Below are 17,937 nucleotides of genomic sequence, written 5' to 3' on the forward strand. Positions count from 1 at the left end.
GTGCTTACTTGCCTGGCATGTGTGAGGCACTGGGTTTGATTCTCAGCACCGCATAAAAATAAATAAATTAAACAAAAGTATTGTGTCCATCTACAAATAAAATAAATAAATAAATATATGTATGTATATATAGAAAGAAAGAAGTAATATGATAGAATTACTGCTATAAGTATAATGAAATCCTTTTCAAAGCCAGATATAACAACATGGTAAAATTGGTTATTCTAATAGACATTCTTTGGCCAACATAAAGACTCATTTCTCTAGCGTGGTTTGGGTGCTGACAGTTCATATTAAACATAAAAAGCTAAACTCTTGCATAGATTGTCTTGATAATACCTTAAATATTTTTTTACATATTTTTTAGTTGTACATGGATGTAGTGTCTTTATTTTGTTTATTTACTTTTATGTGGTGCTGAGGATCAAACCCAGTGCCTCACACATGGGAGGCAAGTGCTTTATCGCTGAGCCACAACCCAATTTACCACCTAAAATATTTTTAATCAGCATTTTTGCCCATTAAAATATTTGATATTTTATTATTTGCCTTCTGTTTTGTAATTTCAACTACTATAATATTTCATTTTAATAAATATCTATTTCAATGCAGATATTTTCAAAGTCTAAAAATAATGGAAAAGGAGAGTATTATTTAATATAAGGGAGCCCTACCGTTAGAATTTAAAATTTTGATTTCTTGACATTCAATTACCCATGAACAGATTTATTCTGTTTCTGTTCTTTAATTTCCTCATCTGTAAAAATGTCCAAAACAAGGAGAAATTTTATTTTACAAGCATAAAAATGTAAGATAATGCAAAATACAAGTCAATAAACTAATACAGTGTGATAATGAAAGCACATATTAATCCAGGCACAGTGGCACATGCCTATTATCTCAGGGGCTTGGAGACTGAGGTAGGAGGATCACAAGTTCAAAGAGTTCAAAGCCAGCTTTAGCAACTTAGCAAGGCCCTAAGCAACTTAGCAAGACCCTGTCTCTAAATAAAATATAAAAAGGGATAGGGATGTTGCTCAGTGGTTAAGCACTCCTAGGTTCAATTTTCAGGACCAAAAATAAAAAGATGTAAGATATATAAGTTTCTGCCTATGATAATCATGGAAATCTTCTAAAAGGAGGTATTTCAGTTGGGCCTAGAGAGATAGTGAGATAAAATTAGAAGGAAAGGGTTAATAAATACTCCAAAAGTATCTGCTGCAGGCTGGACATGGTGGCACACACTTGTAATCCCAGTGATTTGGGAAGCTGAGGCAGGAAGATCACAAGTTCAAGGCCTGCCTGGGTAACTTAGTTAGATACTGTCTCAAAATAAAAAATAAAAAGAGCTGGGGGATGTAGCTCAGTAGTAGAGCACCACCCCCACTCCCTGGGCTCAGTCTCAATGCTGTAAAGCAGTATCTGCTACAACCAGAATTATTTGTCTTGTTAAACGAGATTAGCGTCCTGGATGGAGAAAATACTGATAACAGTTCTACTTTACTGTATTAAGTCCAACATGACCCAAACATCTCCAAATGGAAGCCAAATGCCATTTATTTAGTTGGATGGCCTTGCCAAGGATAATACTCAAATCACATTGCTGTCACATTCAATAGAATCACCAGTATATTTTAAGCAAAAAAAAAAGGGGGTGGGGGTGGAGGGAAGCATACATAAGAGTAGATAAAAAGAATGCTTAAGAAGTCTGTGAACACTGTTTAAACAACAAACTAACAAATCAGTAGTTGAATATCTCAGATGAGATGTCATCTTATGTCTCAAGGAGTCCTGTCACTTAAAATCTCCCCACCAAAGTAGATGTCTCCTAAAGATTGTATCTAGACATGACACATCAGTGTATTAATTCAGTGGCTTCTCATTTGACCCTCAGAGTTTGAAAGAAAGAACAATATGAAAAACAGTAACTTAAGTAGCTTTGTTTAAATTTTACGGTTTCATTTATGGCATTTTATTACAAATTAAGAATATAAAGAAACCGTGGTGTAAACCCCATTTGGAATAGAAGGAAAGGTAGTATTTTTTATCTGTTATGTGCTAGATATTATATATCTATCCATATAGCTTATATAGGCTGACTTAACTATTATCTTACTAAAATATCTTCATTTTATAAGTTAAATACTGAGAATCAGAAAGGTTAACTCTTAATTGTCCCACTGCTTCTCAGTTAGTGTCAAGGCTAGAAAATGAACCCAACTCTTTTTTTATTCCAAAGCTTATAGTCCTATGATAGTATGTTGCCCCTAAAGTAGTTTACTTCAGAATCTAATTTGTTATAAGAAATACCAACTTAAGAAGAATACGGAATTGAGGATATGAGGATATAGCTCAATAGAATGCTTGTCTGGCATGCATGAGACCCTGGGTTCCTTCCTAGAAATGTAAAAAAAAAAAAAAGTGTGCACAAATTATGCTAGAGGCTAACACAAGAGGATCATTGGAGCCCAGGAGTTTGAGGCCAGCCATCTCTTAGGTGGGAAAAAGATGCAGGAAAGTTGAAAGAAAAACTATGCAAATACTAAGCAAAAATAATATGGTATCATTATTTTTACATAAGATGAAATACACTTTAAGCAACATCTCTGGACTGGAAAAGCGTTGCATGCCTGTAATCCCAATGGCTTGGGGGGCTGAGGCAGGAGGACCACAAGTTCAAAGCCAACCTCAGCAACTTAGTGAGGCCCTAAGCAACTTAGTGAAACTCTGTCTCAAAATAGAAAGATTTCTAGTGATAGTGATTACTTCATAGTAAAAGATCCAAATCATCAGAAAACCATAATTTTAAATTTATATATACCTATAGTATATAAAGTAAAACTTGATAGAACTAGAAGGGTAAAAAGGACAAATTCATAATACTAGGTGACTTTAATATATTGTTCTAAGAATTTGACAGATGATATAGAATATTTGAACAACATAATTTTTTGGTGGGGGGTACCAGGGATTGAACTCAGGGGCACTCAACCACTGAGCCACATCCCTAGCCCTATTATGTATTTTATTTAGAGACTGGGTCTCACTGAGTTCTTAGCACCTTGCTGTTGCGGAGGGTGGCTTTGAACTCATGATTCTCCTATCTTAGCCTCCCTAGTCACTGGGATTACAGGCATGCACCACCACACCTAGCTAATATAATTTTTAAAGCTTGATTAAAAGGGCAAATGTGAAATATTGTATCCAGTGATTACAAAAATGCCTTTTTTCCCTATATTCAGAAAACATTAACAAAAAGCAACCATATATCGGGTAATAAATCAAATATTAACAAATTTCAGTTGGAATCAGAACATAATTTCTAATTATATTTCACTTTTATTAAAATATAGATATTAAAGTTCAAGAGGTCATGGACCAAAGAAATCATAGAAGTTAGAAAAAGTTTTCTGGTCCTTTTCTCTCTCTCTTCCCCTTTTGTGACTCCCATAATGCATGTATTAGTTGCTTGATTGTATCCATAAGTTTCTTAACCTTTTTTCACTCCTTTTTATTCTTTTTTTTTCTTTTTGTTTCTCTAACACTCTAAATTGAATTATAATTGAAATAAGTACATGTTAAAACTCATAAGATACAGCAGAGTTAGTACTTGAAGGGAAATGGTTAGCTTTAAAATGTGTATATCAGGAAACCGGGCATAGTGGTGCATACCTGTAATCCAGCAATTTAGTAGGCAGAGGCAAGTTCAAGGCCAACATGGGCAAATTAGTGAGACCCTGACCCAAAAGTAAAAAATAAAAAGAACTGGAGATGTAAATTAGTGGTAGAACACTCCTGGGTTTAATTCCCAGTACCCAGGAGGAGTGGGCAGGAGGAGTATGTATCAGGGAAAAGAGAAAGGTTAAGAATATATTTTTAAAAACTAGAAAAGATAACAAATAAAGGAGTGGCATCACCAAGATGCTGGAGTAGAAAGCATCTTTAGTCCACACACATACCAATTCAGCAATAATTTACAGAGTCACTTTGTGCAAAATAAGAAACTAATTGAATTAAAAGACTCCTGCACTTTGGGAGAGTGCAAAACCAGATTTATAAAACTGCTTTGGAGATTCAGGACACCCTCTATCTGGAGATTTTGCCTCTGGTATAGCACCATCCAGTCAGGAAGAAAACCCTTGGATCCCACCTTCACCCTGGAGAGGAAGGAATTGGTTCACATATTCAATACCTAGACTTTTCAGCTCCTTAGAGGACAGAAATCTGTCTTGCAAATCTTGGAGCTCTGACCAGTTCATCACAATGTAGCCACCCAAGAAAGAAAAGAGGCAGCACTTTAGACTGGTAGATGCCATTGATCCTTTGAGCACAGAGCAAGCAAACCAAAAAAAAAAAAAAATCCCCAACTCTTAGCTTTTTGCTAAGGAGGGAAAGAATTATCCTTTTATCTGGTGCTCCCAACTTCCCCAGGATTACCCAGAGAGGTAGCATCTTTCTCTCTCTTCAGTCCTGTTGCTCACAAGTTCAGCTGTCTGGCTACTCAGCAGAGAGTGGAGGTGGTAGCTTAGGTTTGGTAAACACCACAGCTTGTTTCCTACCCCAACTCAACATGGAGTGAACAGACGAAAAGCATAGCTGCCTATTTCTTCCTGGGAAGGGAAAGCATTAGTAGAGTGCCCAGGTTCTCTGCCTGGGCCGATTGGTGAGGGGTCTTTTCCTGTGAAGACTAGGAGAGGTACTTGCTTTGTCTAGTGTTGAAACACCAACAGAGTCAAGGAAAATGAAAAAAAAACAAGCAAAGATGTTCCAAAAAAGGACACAAGACAATTCTCCAGAAACTGACCCTAATGAAATAGATAGATAAATTACCCAAGAGAATTCAAAATAACTCTTATAAAAGTTGCTCACCAAGGTCAAGAGAACAAGGCAGAAACAAAGTGAGACTTTCAACAAAGACAGAGCAAATTTTTTTAAAGTACCAAATAGAAATCTGACGCTAAAGAAGTCAACCAAACTAAAAAATAGATAAACTGAAGAAAAGATCAGGGAACCCAAAGACAGGTCACAATACATAATTCAGTCTGAGGAGCAAAGAAAAACCAAAGAATAGAAAGAATAAATAAAATTTAAGCCAGTTATGGATACCATCAAGCAGACTAATACATGTATTATGGGAGTTATAGAAGGAGGAGAAAGACAGAAAGAAGCAGAGAGCCTTTTCAAAGAAATACTGGCTCAAAATTTCCAAAAGCTTAGAGAAGAAAACAAACACCAAGATTTAGGAAGCCTAAAGAATACCAAATAAGATGAAAAACCCATGCTTGGACACATTATAATCAGGATTGCCCAAGGTCAAAGGAGAGAATTTTGAAAGTCGCAAAAGAAAAGCACTTGTCACATTTACTGAAACCTCTATCAGCATACTTTTCAAATAATCTTACAAGCAAGAAGGAAGTAGAATGATAAATTCAAAATGCTGAATGAGCCAGGTGCAGTGGTGCACGCCTATAATCCCAGTGGTTGGGGAGGCTGAGACAGGAGGATCCGGAGTTAAAAGCCAGCCTCTGCAATTTAGCAAGTCACTAAGCAACTCAGTGAGACCCTGTCTCTAAATAAAGTATAAAATGGGTCTGGGGATGTGGCTCAGTGGTTGAGTGCCCCTGAGTTCAATCTCCGGTACCAAAAAAAAAAAAAAAAAAAAAGAAGAAGAAGAAGAAGAATGCTGAATGAAAAATACTGTATATAGCAAAACTCTCCTTCAAAAAAAAAAAATAGCAGGATACAATGGCACAGGCCTATAATCCCAGCAATGCAGGAGGCTAAGGCAGGAGTATCACAAATTCAAGACCAGCCTCAGCAACTTAGTGAGGCCTTCAGCAACTTTACAACACTCTATTTCAAAATAGAAAATGAAAAGGGCTGGGGATGTAGCTCAGTGATACCCTCAGGTTCAATTCCCAGTACTGGAAAGGGAAAAAGCAGGGGTGGAGGAAAATAGCAAGAGAAGAAAAGACAGAAAAAAAGAAGTACAAAACTAACATATAAAGCAATTAACAAAATGGCAATAATAAAGCCTTCCCTATCAATAATATCTTTAAATATAGAAGGCCTAAATTCCCAATCAGAAGACACACACAGTAGCTGAGTAAATTGAAAAAAGAAAACCCCCTTGTAATCCCAACTAAATTGGGAGATTGCAGGAAGATCACCACTTCAAGGTCAGCCCTGGCAACTCGGTAAGACCCTATCTTGAAATGAAAAAATAAAATAAAAGGACTAGAAATGTAGCTCTGTTGGCAGAGCACCACTGAGTTCAATCCATACCACCAAAAAAAAAAAAAAAAGTCTTGTGAGTATTCTGTATTCTTGAATCAGACAAAATAAACTTGAAGAAACTGTTGCAAGAAACAAAGAACAACATTGTGTAATAATAAAAGAGTTCATTCACCAGGAAATAAACTAAATGTGCACCCAACATCAGAGCACCTAAACAGGTAAAGCAAATATTGACAGAACTGAAAGGGGAGTTAGACAACAGTACAATAATAGTAGGAGATTTTAATACCCCAGTTTCAGTTGTAGAATAGAATATCCAACTAAAAACTTGAACAACACTGTAGACCAAATGGACCAGCAAACATACACAAAACATTTCATTCAACAGCAGCAGAATACACTTCTTGACAAGTGTCCCCTTATCTTTCTCCAGGATAGATCTTAATGTTAGTATTAAAACAAGGCTTAACAAATTTAAGAACACTGAAATCATACAAGTAACCTTTCCAAACATAATAGAAGGAAACTAGAAATCAACAGCAAAAAGGAAATTGAAAATTTCACAAATATGTGAAAATTAAACCACATACTCTTGAGCAGCCATTGGGTCAAAGAGGGAGTCAAAGGAAATTGAAAAATACCTTGAGAGGAAGGAAAACACAACATATTGAAATTTCAGGGATACAGCAAAAGCAGTACTAAGAAGGAAATTTGCAGTGATAAATGCCTATGTTATGAAAGAAGATGTCAAGTAAACAACTTCACACCTCAAAGAATTTGAAAATGAAGAACAAAATAAGCCCCAATTTGGATGAGGGAAAGAAATAACAAAGACTAGAGCAGAAGTAAATGAAATGGTAGAAGAACCGAGAAAGAAGACAACAAAATGAAGAGTTACTGTATTGAAAGCGTCAACTTGTGTCTGTGTGTGCATGTGTGTGTGTGTATTAATAGGAATTAAACAAAGGGCTTCACATACACTAGTAAAATTGGCTAACCCTTAATAAAATAAAGATATGAAATAGATATTTTAACTGAAGCCATAAGAATGAAAAGGATTTTAGTAAGAGAGTGCTATAAACAAAATATATGCTAACAAATTGGACAATCTGGAATAAATGGATAAATTTCTAAAAACATGCAGTCTGACAAGACCAAATCATGAAAACATAGAAGATCTGAACAGACCTCAAACTAATAATGATATAAAATCAGTTATCAAAAACTTCTCAACAAAGAAAAGTCCAGGATTAGATGGCTTCATTATCAAATTCTAACAAATTCACTTAAAGAATTTGTTAAATTTCCTCAAACTCTTACAAAAAATTGAAGAGGAGAACAAATACAATATAATTAATGAGACCAGAATTACTCTGATACCAAAGCAGACCAAGATTTTTATGAGGAAAGAAAACTATAGGGCACTATCCCTGATGAGCATAGCTGCAAAATCCTCTTCAGAGCAATTACAAAACAAATTCAACAGCACATTAAAATGATCATACACCATGACCAAATGGGATTTATCCCTGAGATGCAAGGATAGTTGAATATATGAAAAACATTTTAATATGATACATTAGACTAACAAAATAAAGGATAAAATCATGTTTTCTCAATAAATATAGAACAAATGTTTGACAAAATTCAACACCCTTTAAAGAGTAAAAGAACTCAACAAAGAATTAAAGGAGATTACTTCAATGTAATACAGGTCATGCCTGAAAAGCCCTCAGCTAGCTAGGTACAATGGTGCATGCCTGCAATCCCAGTGACTGAGGCAAGAGGATCACAAGTTCAAGGGCAGCTAAGCAAGGGGTTAGGAGCCCTCAGCTGAAATCATAATCAAAGATAAAAACAGCTTTTCCTCTAAAATTGGGAACAATTCACAATGCCCAATGAACACTTCTATTCGACATAGAAGTCATAGCTAGAGCAATTAGGGAATAAAAATAAATAAAGGTCACTGAAATTCAAAAGGAAGAAGTAAAATTGTTCCTATTTACAGATATGATTAATTTATAAAAACCCCAAGGAGGGACTGGGGTTGTGGCTCAGTGGTAGAGCACATGCCTAGTTCGTGTGAGGTGCTGGGTTCAATCCTCAGCACCACATATGAATAAATAAAAAATAAAGATATTGTGTCCACCCACAACTAAAAATATATATACTTTAAAAAAAAAACCCTGAAGAGTTGAGAAAATAACTTAGAACTAATAAATTAATTCAGTGAAGTTACAGGATACAAAACCAACATATAAAAAAATCAGTTACATTTCTATATTATTAATAATGAACTATCTAAAAAACATTAAAATAATTCAATATATAACAACACCAAAAAGAATAAAATATCTAGTAATAAACTCAACTAATGAGGTAAAAGTGTATATTGAAACCCACCAAACATTGATAAAAGAAATTAAACAAGACACAATGGAAGACATCTGTACTCATGGATTAGGAGACTTAGTATTATTAAAATATTAATACTTTCCAAAGTGATCTGTAGATTCAATGCAATCCCAATAAAAATTCCAAAGGCATTTTTTTAACAGAAATAGAAACAGAATTTTAACATTCATGTGGAACCACAGAAGACCACAAACAGACTAATCAGTCTTGAGGAAGAAGAACAAAACTGGAGACATCACACTTCCTGATTTTAAGACATATTATCTCCAGATATGTTGTTGTGAGCCTATAGGACAGATAACTGTGGTCGAGAAGGAATAGCCACCACTTTCTTTAGAGACTAAAGATAGGAGAAAGAATGTAGAGGGGAGGATGCATATAAATGTAGAGACGTTCTGGAGAAGAGTTTAAGAGTTGAGGTTTACAATGATTTGCTGAAAGTGAAGCTAAAAAGGGAAAAAAGAAGCTAGGAGATGTGGGTTAAAAATGTACCATTTCTTCAAGTTTTGGCAGATATTTAAAATTTCATATAACCATTTAGAATTTACCTTGGCACAAAGCATGGTGGCACATGTGTAACGGTGTATGCCTGTAATCCCAGTGACTCTGGGGAATAAGGTAGGAAAGATCACAAATTAGAGAGCAGCCTCAGCAATTTAGTGAGACTCCGTCTCAAAATAAAAAATAAGTCTGGGTACAGTGGTGCATACCTATAATCCCAGCAGCTCTAGAGGCTGAGGCAGGAGGATGGTGAGTTCAAAGCCAGCCTCAGCAAAAGTGAGGCACAAAGCCACTCAGTGAGACCCTTTCCCTACATAAAATACAGAATTAGGGCTGGAGATGTGACTCAGCGCTCAAGCCCCTGAGTTCAATCCCTGGTACAATAAATCAATACATTAATACATACATACATAACATACATAAATAGAGCTGGAGATATGGCTAAGTGGTTAAGCACCCTGGATTCAATCCCCAATACAAAAAAAAAATTAAATGAGAAAGAAAATTAAAATTGGCATAGGACTTCCAGTATTGGTTATTTATAATCATGTTCTTAGTTTTTCCTTGGAGATTAGCATGACTTAATTACCTACTTGCACGTCTTTAAAAATGTAATGGGGGGGTGGGGATGTGCTGAGGTTGTGGCTCAGTAGTAGAGCACTTGCCTGGCTGTGTGAGGCACTGGGTTCAATTCTCAGCACCACTTATAAATAAAAAAAAAAAATGCCAGGCATTGGAAAGTCAAAGGTGAATAAAATATTTTACCCTTGAAAAAATATAATGAAAGATAATAGATATTCACATTTAATTGGAAGAGCTATTTTGGAGGGCAAAATATACTTTCTTTGCCAAAGAATAATGATGATACTGATTTCATTTTTCTTTTCTGTCCAGGTCATGTATGGAATGTTGGTCTTTACATTAGTACTTCGATCTATTTATATTGTTACATGGTAAGTAGTTTGGATCATCAACCATAAATATATTCAGGCTTATGACAGTAAATCTATAGCCTACATTGAAATAAATCACAAAACCTAACTCCAGCAGAGATATTGATAGAAAACTGTAACGCAGCATTATTATTGTATAAGAAATACTAGTTCTTCAGGAAATTGTTAATGGGCATCATGTGAAAACAAGAGTTCCAAAATTAAATCCGAGGAAAGCTATAAATGATGGCATCTTTTGAAATTGTATATTGCTCACTAGGATATCAAAAACCTTGAAAAATTCTACATTAAAAAGAAAATGTTGTTTTTATCTTTCTCAAACTTATTTGATTAGGGAGCTCCTTTTATACAACACCTCTCAAAGAAGGATGTTAATGTCACAAAGAAACAGCATTCCATGAAAGATAGTTTGGGAAATGGGCACAATCTTTAATAAGAGTTCAGTTCATGAAATTTTAATAAAAAACAATATTCATAAGAGTACCTTAAGTAAGTCCTGGCCATATAACATATACTCAGTAAATAAGTAAGTAATATGATTTGTGGATTTGTTCTCTTTTTGTTTTGTTTTCTTTTTTAAATAAACGTTTCATGAGATAATTGTAGGAATACATACATTGCAGACATAATAAAGAGAGATACTCTATCACTTCATGAATTTCCTCCAGTGGTAACATCTTGCAGTACTATAGTATGACATCACAACCAGGATTTGCCATTAATTCAGTCAAGATACAAAACGTTTCCATCATCACAAGAATTCCTTTGTCGCCCTTTTATAATCACACTTACTTCTGTCACACACCCCACCCTATTCCTGTACTTCACCCTTGGTAATCATTAATCTGTCCATCTTTGTAATTTCGGGAATGTTATATAAATGTAATCATATAGTATATAGCCTTTTGAGATTGTTTTTTGAACTCAGCATAATTCTATGGAGATTAATCCAAGTTGTTGAGTATATAAGTAGTTCGTTCATTTTCATTGCTGTAATTTCACAATAGAGGAGTACCACAGTTTAACCATTCATCTGTTGAATAATGTCTAGATTGTTTCTAGTTTTAGGCTGTCATAAATAAAGCTGTTATGAACATCTGTATATAGGTTTTCATGTGAACAAAAGTGTTTCTTTCTTCTGAAATAAAGGCCCAGAGAAGAATTGCTAGGAATTACATTTGGTGATTGTATGTTTAGTTTTTCTCAAAGCTGTTGAACTGTTTTTCAGAGTGTCTGTACCAATTTTTCATTACCAACAACAATGTATAAGTGATGCAGTTTCTCTGCATCTTCACCAGCATTTAGTGTTAGTGCCATTTTTTTACTTTTATTTATTCTAATACCAATATCTTATGTTTTTAATTTGCATTTGCCTAATAGTTAATGATGTTAAATATACCTTCATATGCTTATTTGCCATCAGTATATTCAAGTCTTTTCCCATTGCATGCTTATTTACAATAAGGATTAACAAAGATAGTTTCTCTTGCTAATTACAGTTGAGTGGGGGTTTTTTGTTTTGTAAACATATTCTTTTTTTGTTAGAGCTTCATGGTTATACATAGTAGTTGGGTTTACCATTGAGTTTTGAAATTCCAGTTATTTGTCAAATATGTGGTTTGCAATTATTTCCTCTCAATCTGTACCTTGAATTTTTACCTTATTTACAGGGTTTTTTAATGAGCAAACTTTTTTTTATTTTAATGAGTTCAAATTTTCAATTTCCCTTTTGCCAGTCATGCTTTGGTGACAATTCTAAGAACTCTTTTCCTATCTGTAGATTTCAAAGATTTTCTCGTACGTTTTTATAAAAGACTGAATAGTTTTTCATTTCACATTTAAGTTCATAATTCATTTTGAGTTAATATTGTATAAGGTCTGAGACTTAAGTTGAATCTCTATTTTTTTACCTACGGATTCCAACTGGTCCAAGAACATTGATTGAAAAAACTGTCTTTTCTCCATTGAATTGCTTTTACATCTTTGTCAAAAAGTATTTGGGTGCCTGGGCAGGGTGGCACTTTTCTGTTATGCAAGTGATTTGGGAGGCCACGGCAGAAGGATTGCAAGTTCAAGGACAATCTCAGAAACTTAGCAAGACCCTGTTATTTATATATTTATATATATATATACTGGCTTATACATTGGCTTAGCTATTCAAATTCCTTTACCTTTCTTTACAAAGTTTAGAATAATATTGTTTATATGTAAAATCTTACTGGGATTTTTTTAAGAGTTATATTAAACATGCATGTCAATTTGCAGAGTTGTTGCGTCTTTGAGTCCATGAACAGAGATTGTCTCTTGATTTATTTAGATCTTCTTTTATCAACATTGTATAGAATTCTCATTTTTCAAAGCAATTATAAATGGTATTTATTTTTGTTTCATTTTGGGTTTTTTTGTTTGTTTGTGTACTGTGGTGCTTAGGAGTTGACCTTATTCATTCTGGGCAAGTGCTCTACCACTGAAACACAACCCAAGCCCTATTCTATATTCTGTTAATACAATGGATTACATTGATTGATTTTTCAAATACTGAACCAGCCTTACATTCTGTGACAAACTGCACTTAGTCATGGTGTATAATTTTTCTTATATATTGCTGAATTTTATTTGTTAATATTCTATTAAGGATCTTGGTGTATAGATCATGAATGACATTGGTTCATGTTTGTTTGTACTGTCATCCATTTTTGGTATCAGTATTACTAATTTCATTAAATGAATTGAGAAATGTTGTTCCCTTATATTTTCTGGAAAAATTTGTGTAGAATTAGTGTTAATTCTTCTTTAAATGTTTGATATAATTCCCCACTGAAACCATCTGGGCCTGGAGATTTATATTTTGGGGCATTAAAAAATTACAAATTCACCTTCCTTCATAGTTATGGGCTATCCAAAATGATCAGTTTCATATTGGGTGAATTATGGTAGTTTGTGTTTTTGAAGCATTGGTCCCCTTCCTCTAAGATGTCAACATGTATGTGTATAGAGTTGGTTATAATAGTCTCTTATCTTCCTTTTAATGTCTGCAGGGTTTGTAGTAATACTCTGTTTCATCCCTCATTTTAGTGATATGTGTGTTTTCTCTCTCATGGTCAGTCTTTCTAGAAGTGTCTCAAATTGTATTGCTCCTTTAAAATATATATATATTTTTTGTTTGATTGATTTTCCCCCCATTTTTTCAGTTTCATTGATTTCCACTCTTTATTTAATTTACCTTTGCTTTTTGTGGGTTTGTTTAGCTCTTCTTTTTTAAAGTTTTTAGGGTAGAAATTTAAGTCATTGATTTCAGACTTCCCCTTTCCTAATGAGTTTCAGTATGCTATAAATTCCTCTCTTGCCACTGCTTGAGCTGAGTCTCACATTTCCTGTGTTGTATTTTCGTTTTCATTCAGCTCAATATGTTTTTTTTATTTCCTTGAGACTTGTTCTTGATCCATGGATTATTTAGAAGTGTAATATTTAGCATTCAAGTGTTTGGAGATTTTCTTGTTATCATTCTTCTTGTCTTCTAATTTTATTCCATAGTAGTCAAGGAAGTATTCTGTATGTTTTCATTTCTTTTAAATTTTTCAGGCTATGCCAAAAATATTTATACCAACTGAAAAAGGATGTGTATTTTGTTGTTGAGTGAAATTTTCTATAAATGTTGATTAGATATCTGTTGGTTAATGTATCAGGTTTCCCCCAACCACCCTCAGATTCAGTGATTCACTAGAACTTACAAAATTCAGTATAGTTGTTATACCCATAGTCATGGTGTATTACCTAGAGATCAAACTGATATAGCATGGCTGAGGATCCCAAGCAAACAAAAACAAGTGTTCATTGTAAATCATATTATTAGCATAAGCTATCTGGCATAATCCAACATGTCAGGTATGCAAAGACTTTTCATTTTTGTCTTTTTGGACAGGGGTTGAACATAAGGGTTCTTTACCACTGAGCTACATCCCCAGTTCTTTTTCTTTTTATTTATTTATAATAATTTTATTTTACTTATTTATTTTTATGTGGTGCTGAGGATCAAACCCAGTGCCTCGCATGTGTTAGCGCTCCACCACTGAGCCACAGCCCCAGTGCTGGGTCATGTTCTTTAATCTACTCTTTCAGACTCTTTTAATTGGTGTGTTTAGATCATGTATACTTATGTAATTATTATTATGTTGGGTCTTAGGTCTGCCATTTATCTATCTTTTGTTCTTTTTTTATATATATTTCCCTGTTTTCTTTTTCTAACCTTCCTGCGATTTACTTAACTTTGGATTTTCATTTTAGTGTATGTAGAGTATTTGTATTTCTTTTTGTATTGCTTTTTAGTGGTTGCTCGCAGTATTATATGTACACACTTTGTCAGAGTCTAATGTTTCCATTGAAGTGCAGAAATCCTGCATCTCTTTTATGTACCTATTCTTTCTATGCTTGTGTTTCCTCAGGCTGCCATAATAAAGTACTACAAGCTAGATAGCTTTAAAAAAAAAAATGAAATCTGTTGTCTCACAGTTCAGGAGGACAAAAGTCCAATATGAAGATACCTCAGGGCCATGCTTCCTCTGAAACCATTAGGGGTGTCCTTCCTTACCTCTTCCTTGCTTCTGGTGGTTTTCTGGCAACTTGACTTGCAGCTTCATAGCAGCAATCGCTACCTTTGCTATTACATGGTCTTTTCCCTGTGACTTCACATGACTTATCTTCCTATAAAAATATCAGCCACCTTGGAGAAAGAGCCTACCCTACTTCAGTATGACCTCATTTCATTTAATAATATCTGCAATGATCCAATTTACTAATAAGATCACATTCTGAGGTACTAGGGTTAGAAATTCAATAAATCTTTTGATGATGTTGGCCTGGGGATCAGGGGACAATTGAAACCATCATTGTGTTAACAACCCTGTGGTTCTTATGTTCCAGCATGAGGGGCAGTGTGTAGGAAGACAAAATACCAAGCTGAATTTTTAAAAAAAAATTTACAGCTATGGGGTATGTATGGAGTAGGTTAGAATACAGTCTTCTTCGTGTCATTGCATGTAGTCAGACCAGTACCCTTTTTCATAGATCTTCATGCAAAATGTCTTATCATGTTAGGTCTCCACCTCAAGGTGTGACCTTTTTTTAAAGTAACATAAAACTTTATATATCTTATTGATAACAGGTCCAGTAATAGAACATTAAATTATATAAATAAATCTCCAATAAAATTTGTTATCCTTATAAGCCTAAAATTATCATACAGGGGGCTGGGGATGTGGCTCAAGCTGTAGCGCGCTCGCCTCCCATGCGTGCAACCCGGGTTCGATCCTCAGCACCACATACCAACAAAGATGTTATGTCCGCCGAGAACTAAAAAATAAATATTAAAAATTCTCTCTCTCTCTCCTCTCTCACTCTCTCTTTAAAAAAAAAATTATCATACAGCTTTAGTTTAGAGAACCCCAGTTTGATGTAATGCTCTTTTAAAGCTTCTACCTTAAAGACTTGCATACCTAGAAGATTTGAACACATTTAATATACAAAGAGGAGTAATAGCATCACAATTACATTGATATTTTTATATTAGTCAAGTATACCTCTTAAAGAAATAACATTCCAAAATAACAGTTGTTGTTTAACCACAGTTATATAATCCTTAATTCCTTAAAGATTACTTGCTCAAAAAAACAAAACGTAATAAACACAATGTTAAAGGTAAATTAATGTTTTAAGAAATCCTTGTTCTTTTAACACATAGATTAAGCTTTGGTTTATATCAGTACATTAACATTTGACCTTAGGGGAAAAACCTTAAATAGCTTTGATTGATTGTTTCATATACATATGTAACCAACTCACATAGACCTTCTTTATCACTCATTTAAACCCTGTTATTTACTTCATCATGTAATACTTTTTTTCCTTCTATTAAATATGGTTTCTATATTTAATAGAATGAACCATTTTAAATCATGTGAATTAAAGGTATTTGTATCCATATATTTTCCTTTCCAGAAATACTTTCTTTTCTTTCTATTAAATATGGTTTCCATACCTAGAATCTTCTAATTTGTCTTTCCCATCTGTTAACTCTCTTTTCTACTTACAATCTGAAACAATCCTCAATAAATTTTTAAATTTTAGATGAATTATTTAATTTTAATAAAAAGAAATACTTTATATTATTTACAGTACTCTTAATTGAAACAATTGAAACTTTAGGCCTTTGAATATAGAAATCTTCTATAAACCTTTGTGTATAGAATCACATCTGTTTACCATTTCATGAAAACACAATCTTCAAGTATATAGAATTATACCTGTTGGGACTTTAAATTTTTAGTAACCTTTTTCCAGTGATGACAAAGCAACTTCCAACATTTTTTCATTTACCAATTTATGAAAACATCAATAATGTTACCCAATGGAATTCAAGGAGTTAAGGGTACATGATGATATATTTAACAATTAGCATTTTAACCTTGTGAATTAATCAGATGTCTAACAAACACATTTATGAGTAATCCCATGTCAAATCTATTTTACTTATTTTTACCAAGATACCAGACAAGTGTATTTAACAGTATTAGCTATTTCTTCTATGTTGAAGAAAAGTCTAGAAACAATGGATATTAGACATTTTATAGATACAACATTTTATTAGTTATTTGACCACCTAGAGAGACTTGTGAGTTAAGTTTAATTTTAAATACATCTTTACTTTCATCTGTTTATCCAATTTAAATTGAACCATTTTAAATCACGTGAATTAAAGGTATTTGTATCCATTTTTAAATTGATGAGCACTTATTTTTAATCTGCCAATTTTGATATCATGTACATGACATATGGACCTACACACACATAGACAGACAACATAACACTCCATTGCAATCTTACAGATGTTTAAAAACTCCATAGTTGGAAAAAAAAAACTGGTCAGAAAAACATTAACCTAGGTGCATAGGACCAAAATTATGAGCTCAAAAAATATGGAACTTAAGAAAAAATGACCGGCTGATACAATTTACTTTTTGATTTAGTATAGTATGAGGCTTCTTCCATTTACATTTCAATGTAAGTTCTGACATAGGTCTTGAAGGAGCTGGGGAAAACTGCTATTCCCTAACCCTGCTCCCAAACTCGCCTGTGCTCCTCATGTAGGAGAGTGTTGGATAGTATCATGGAAAGTTAAATCATATTAATTGGGTTAGGTATTGGAATTCCTTAATGTACCCTGAAGAATTGATGGTGAAGGACCCTAGCCTCCTTTCGATTTGGGAGAGTCACTAAAGGAGAAAAGGATGTGTCCCCAGTCAACTCCCTCCAACCCTACTGCTTCACAAAAGGGAAGCAGAGGTGTGATCTGGGTATAGGGGGCCATGGGAGAGCAAAAACGAGTAGTAGGTGGGCTCAAAGTAGGTGAGGGAAGTTCCAGAAAAGTCAGAACAGAAGGTGGAGAACAGTAGGGAGGGAGTTCGTCAGCAGGGTTGAAGTCTGAGCTTTTGAGAAGGGTCCTGAGGTTGAGAGAAGAGGGTTTAAGAGCCAGCAGAACCTGGGCCAGAGAACAGGAAGAGCAGAGGAACGATTTGGAAAGGAAAGAGAAGGCCTGAGAATGGGGGGATTTCTTTCCATTTTCTCGAACGCTCACAATAGCTGAAAAGATCCCTAATAATATTGGGATCTAGACTGCCATTAAGTGGCCATTTAGAGTCATTATCCAAAGGATATTGAGGCCAGATTTGATTGCACAAGTGGATAAGTTTTGGGGGTTTTAGGTCCAGGGTGAGAGAGAGAGACCCTAGGTTAGCTAGGAGGCAGCCTAGAGGACTATGGGAGGAAATGGATAAGG

General features: G+C 34.4%; 1 protein-coding gene across 7 annotated transcripts in view; it reads left to right on the forward strand.

The window, feature by feature from the left end:
* Positions 1 to 17,937, forward strand: part of Acer3 (alkaline ceramidase 3) — a 170,622-nt gene that overhangs the window by 128,969 nt on the left and 23,716 nt on the right. For all 7 annotated transcript variants that reach the window (XM_078046706.1, XM_078046704.1, XM_078046705.1 and 4 more), the window contains one exon: positions 10,048 to 10,106. In XM_078046706.1, coding sequence (XP_077902832.1) covers positions 10,048 to 10,106 — 59 coding nt within the window. The remainder of the gene's footprint in view (positions 1 to 10,047; positions 10,107 to 17,937) is intronic.

Source organism: Ictidomys tridecemlineatus, chromosome 4, assembly GCF_052094955.1.
Source record: "Ictidomys tridecemlineatus isolate mIctTri1 chromosome 4, mIctTri1.hap1, whole genome shotgun sequence".
NCBI lineage: Eukaryota > Metazoa > Chordata > Mammalia > Rodentia > Sciuridae > Ictidomys > Ictidomys tridecemlineatus.